Source organism: Diabrotica virgifera, chromosome 8 (assembly GCF_917563875.1).
Source record: "Diabrotica virgifera virgifera chromosome 8, PGI_DIABVI_V3a".
Taxonomy (NCBI): domain Eukaryota; kingdom Metazoa; phylum Arthropoda; class Insecta; order Coleoptera; family Chrysomelidae; genus Diabrotica; species Diabrotica virgifera.
The window spans coordinates 205,765,509-205,770,901 of NC_065450.1; the positions used below are offsets into that span (position 1 = coordinate 205,765,509).

Consider the following 5,393-nt stretch of genomic DNA (forward strand, 5'->3'; position numbering starts at 1 on the left):
AATCCAATTGAAATGTTTACAGCAGCTGAAGTATCAGTTATATTGATTTAGTGTAAATTTAACCATTTAGAATAAAGAAACAAACAATAAAACTAATCAAAAAATAATAAAAACGAGCTAAAACATTAAACACAAAAACGAAAAATGAGAAGCATTGTAGAGGAAGATCCAATTGAAATACCTAATGAATCAAATAAGTATATTGATTTAATGTCAATCTAATTATTTAAGTTGAAAAACCTAACAAGAAAATTAAATAACAAGAGAGAAAACAGAAAAGGTAATAACAAAATTAATTAAAAAGCAAGAAAAATGGGCTGCAATAATAAAAAAAAGAAGAATAAAGGAGAAGCATAGATGATGAATATCCAATTGCAATGTCCGAACGGGCTAAAGTATCAGTTATATTGATATAACGTCAATTTAACAATTTAAAATGTAAAAGCTAATAACCAAATTAAATATAAATCAAGAAAATTTAGTCAAGAATATTAAAAAAAAGAAGAATAAAGGAGAAGCACAAATGAGGAAAATCCAAGTGAAATGTCTGAAGAAGCTGAAGCATCAGTATATTGATTGAACGTAAATCTAACAATTTAAAATAGAAAAACTACACAATAAAATTGAATAAGAAGCGATTGACAAGCATTTAGTAAGATAATGAGGAAGAATGTGAAACAAATGAAGATAGAAAGGGAACGACCAATATTATATAAGTACATCAGATAAACACAGGATCAAGAAATTAAACAAATTTATGAAATTAATGAAAAAATGAAACAAAAGTATATTAAAATCAGTAATGTAGAAAAAAAGATAAATTAAAAAATAATAAGTAAATATCAAAAGCTCTGCCAAAAGTTTTTTGAGCTACCATACATTCATAGCACAAAGAATTTGAGTATTTATAATCATTCATTTTAATTTTTGCAGAATATAGAAGATATATTTATTAATTATCTAAGAATATGAATATTTTCTGTATTATTAATAAATTTGTTAATGATATTCAACGAATAGTTTTTTAGAATTATATTTTAAAATATATTTCAAATGAAAACCAAAAAATATTTTTATCATAGTATATATTTAGTCATTTTCTCCAAATTATTTCAGTATTTATAAAGACATCAAATATTTTAAAAATATTGGTAACATATCAAATATTATTTTGGTTGAAGAAAGTTAAAAAAATATTTTTGTACTTTAAATTTTTTCTAAGGGAAAATAAAAGAAAAAAAAAGTAACAATAAAAACCTATATTATCTATGACCAGATATAACATTCATACAATCTCTTTGACATAGGTATTGATTATATAAGTCCGTAATACTCAAGAAGTACAGTTTCCTAATATTAGAATACGTACCCCAAAAACCAAGAATATCGAGAAACATATTCATTTATAAAAAAATCTATCTAAATCAGTCTTTTGACCATGTATACTCCAATATTCGTCAACATTAACTTTAAAACTACAAATATTCACAATATTCACAAATATCTTGACTATGAGCCAAGTATCACACAGGGAAATAAATATTTACAAGATATTCCGTTCACAGCACTTGTTCAGTTGCTTGGTTGAGCAACCTTGATAATACAATCCACACATAGGAACGAGAAGTCTAAACATCGGTACCACAACCTTCTTGGTATCCTTCGTCGGGTGAGTTCCTATTGCTGGTGAGCACTCTTTTCAGAGCTGTAACTGGGGGTAATACTGGTACAGCACCTTTTTGCCACACTCTTAAAGTCTTTGCGTTTACTGGTAGGTTCACTTGAGACGCAGGTATCGATATGTTTTCAGTTTTGGTTTCTGCTATTGGAAGACCGTAATCCGAAGGGTAGGCCGCTAGACGGTTAGTACCTTGAGCTAAACGGAAAGTCAGTTCTTCGATGGAACCACCCGTGCTGGTTCCGTCGTGCATTATAGGTGTTTTGTCGTTATACTGGAAGGTGGCATTGGAGGGACCGTGTTCACTATCCCACAATCCAGAAGGATATAATGAGTCTGGATTTCGACTGTACTCTCCGCTGAGAGGTCGATCAAAATTCTCTACAGCCGTAGGTACCATCTCACCACCTTTGGTATCATTTATTAAGTCAGGATTATTGCCGGATGTTGACGATGGAGATACGAAACAAGAACCAGTAACAACACTACCATTTCCACTATAATGCACAGTAGAGTAAGGAATGTCATTCAATCGAGGTGGTTTCTGGACAGGATTACAAAAATTCAATTCCCCTGGAGGTTTCCGTTCGGAAAAAGAAGAAGTTTCTTCTGGACTATTGACTGGAGAAACAGCTTTTCCATTTGGAATGTGACCGTTGTTAACTACTGTCACTACCTCTATTTGGCCGGGGGTTTTGCTTTCAGTGAATGGCAGTCTTCTGAGTCTGAGCAGTAAAATAGATATGACGATCAATATAAAAAGGATTAGGAACACTAATGCAGCACTAAGGCCTGCAATCTGACCGTTACCAAGAGACGTTATTCCCAAAGGACGAAGGGACACTCTCAAAGTGAAGTTAGCCTCGGAGCTACCAGCACGATTTTCAGCAACACAATAAAACTCACTAGGATCACCTTCTTGAATGTTGGTTATGACTAAATTGCTTCTTTTTTCTTGCTTGCCTTCTTCGTAGATATGTATCATTTGATGTGGTGAGAAAATGGAATTATTGAGTAGCTGTTTACCGTTCCAGTACCATTTGACGTGAGCTGAAGGTACTGCGTTGGCACGGCAAGTAATAGTAGCGTTTTCACCGGATACTGCTTCGATGTATCTACTCACAGGCAGTATTTCTGGCTTGCAAGCGAAATCGTCGATATGAAGCTCACCAAATGTCTTATGTATAACTCTTTCAGGTCCACCACTACACACTGGATTCTCAGGATAGGGAATGTTATTTCTGACTAACCATTCTTTGACAGATCGTAAACGACAGTCGCAATGCCAGGGGTTGTCATGGAGCTCAACCCCATGAAGTCTGGTAAGGGTTTCTACTGTACGTAGGCGAAGTTCGGAGAGTCGATTGCCATTCAATTTAAGGGATTCCAGCATTTCAATTCCCTCGAAAGCTTTGGGGGCTACATTTTGGATTTCACAGTTGGACAAATCTAATTTAACTAATCCATGAACTGCTTGGAAAGCTTGTGATTCGATTTTTTGGATAGGATTATTAGATATAATTAAATCTCTCAGAAAAGGAATATCTTTGAAAGTTCCTGTCGGTATGCCAGTAAGAAGATTATGTGACAGATCAAGTTCAATTAGATTCGTTAATCCCCTGAAGGCTAAATTGTCAATTTGGCCGATGCGACAGCTTCTCAAAAACACTCTTTGAAGATTGATTAATCCAGTCCGGTTGAACGTTTCGCGGTGGAGGATTTGCAGATTGTTTCCGGACAAATCGAGCACTTGCGTTTCGGGATCTATACTGTCAGGAATCGTAATAAGTCCTCTTTCCATGCACTCGACAGTTTGTTTACCACCTTTCCACTTACACGTGCACGCTGCGGGGCACAGACCCCCCATAGCACTCACCTCCGGCACTAACACAGTCATCAAAAGAAAGCAGAGCCACGGCACTATGATCTGCTGCGGCGGCATACTGGCATTGAACGGAGACGGCGCGTTTCAGTCAGAGCCAGCTACGATACGTACTCACGATATGTTGGACGTAGACTGAGGACTGAGGATTTTCTTCTCTTCGCTTCGGCCTCGTTGGTCTCTCTTCTTACGGGTGTTGCGCAGTGGGGAGCGCTAAGAGCCGCATGAACGTAGAACGTACTGATTTTTACTTCGACCCTCTTTTATTATTGCATTCTTAGTGTAAATGAATTATTTTCGGTGCAGGGCGTTTGTTTGGGCGGTTGCAGTTTTTTCTATCGGGGTTTAAGAAGGGGACGTCTGGGGATTTGCTTCTTTTATTACGGCGCTTTTGTTTTCAACAGAAGGAAATAATTAAGTTGAATATAATCCTTCTTTTTCACGGCGTTTTTAAGAAATGAATTATGATTAATTCTACCTCTGTTTTTCTGCGAGGAAACAAATTAATTCGTCGTCTCTTGAGAATATTTTTTATTGCTAATATTACGATATTAAAGCGTTATAAAAAAGCGCTCTTTTAAGGCAAGCGTCCACAGGTCCGCATCGTACGCATCGGACGCATCGTACGCATCGGATTAATTTTTCATACTGCGTCCACTGTATCGGCAGCGATCGGATTGCCAATGCCACTACCTGCTAGGGTAGAAAAGTTACTAAGGTAGACTTTAAAATTGGTTGTTTATTTAGTTATTGGTTGTTTATTAATTGGTTGTTTATTTAATTTAATAATTAATTTAAGCATATTAACTACATTTAAATATCTACAAAACGAAACATGCTAGGGTAGAAACATTACTAAGGTAGACTTTAAAATTGGTTGTTTATTTATTTATTGGTTGTTTATTAATTGGTTGTTTAATTAATTTATGCATATTAACTACATTTAAATATCTACAAAACGAAACATGCTAGGTACATACAACCTGATATTAGAAGAAAGCCTGTAATATTTACTACAAAATGCAATACTAATATACAATATACAGGGTGTACCACTTAAAAAAATGAAAAAAAAATGTATTTGCAAATAGTGATCACATTGTATTTTATATTGTTCTGTATTGTATTTGACATAAATATACCTATGTCAAAGATATTAAATTATTTAAAAATGACACTATACTGATAAAACTCTCATATGTCATTTTAAATATTTAGAAAATTATTAACTTTGGACCTATAAAATCTTACACAAACTCTACATATTTTTAAAAAATAGATTCAAAAATTATTTGTAAACATTTTTTTATCGGCATAGTAATATTACAGCTTACACACCAATTCTCTCGGTAGACCGCAAGCTATAGCAGAAACACGATGGTAGACCGAATACTAGCACCCATTTTTCTCATCAGATATCAAATTTTGTCAACAGTATACGAGGTATGTCAAAAAATATTAATTTCGCTCAAGAGCAAACTACCTTTATACTTCAAAATATCAAAAAATTTTATTATGAAAAGTTATTTGTAATTAAAAACCATATTCAAATATGCAATAACAGCCTTCTACGTGAAAAAAAAATTTCTGAGATTTTCCCAAATTACCGATTCCTAACATCATTTTTATTTATTAGACATGTAATAACTCTTTTATTAATAATTTTAGGAAAAAAACTTATTCTTCATAAAAATCTGTACATGGTCTAAACCTCAAGATAAAACCATCAGTTTTCCAAGTTTGTTAATTTTATACGAGGTGTGTCAAATAATATGAATTTAGAAAGAATATAGAAAGAATTCTTTCTAAATTCATATTATTTGATACACCTCG

The 5,393-nt window shown here is 33.7% G+C and overlaps 1 protein-coding gene across 1 annotated transcript; it reads right to left on the minus strand.

Moving 5' to 3' along the window:
- Nucleotides 1-1,244: 1,244 nt before the first annotated feature.
- Nucleotides 1,245-3,691, minus strand: LOC114336704 (leucine-rich repeat-containing protein 4). The gene has a single exon (XM_028287064.2). The coding sequence runs from the start codon at nucleotides 3,618-3,620 to the stop codon at nucleotides 1,629-1,631; it is 1,992 nt and encodes a 663-aa protein (XP_028142865.1). The 5' UTR covers nucleotides 3,621-3,691; the 3' UTR covers nucleotides 1,245-1,628.
- Nucleotides 3,692-5,393: the final 1,702 nt, after the last annotated feature.

What these genes read in the sequence shown, in the direction of transcription:
- LOC114336704 (XM_028287064.2), bottom strand. Translation starts at nt 3,620, where the DNA reads ATGCCGCCGCAGCAGATCATAGTGCCGTGGCTCTGCTTTCTTTTGATG.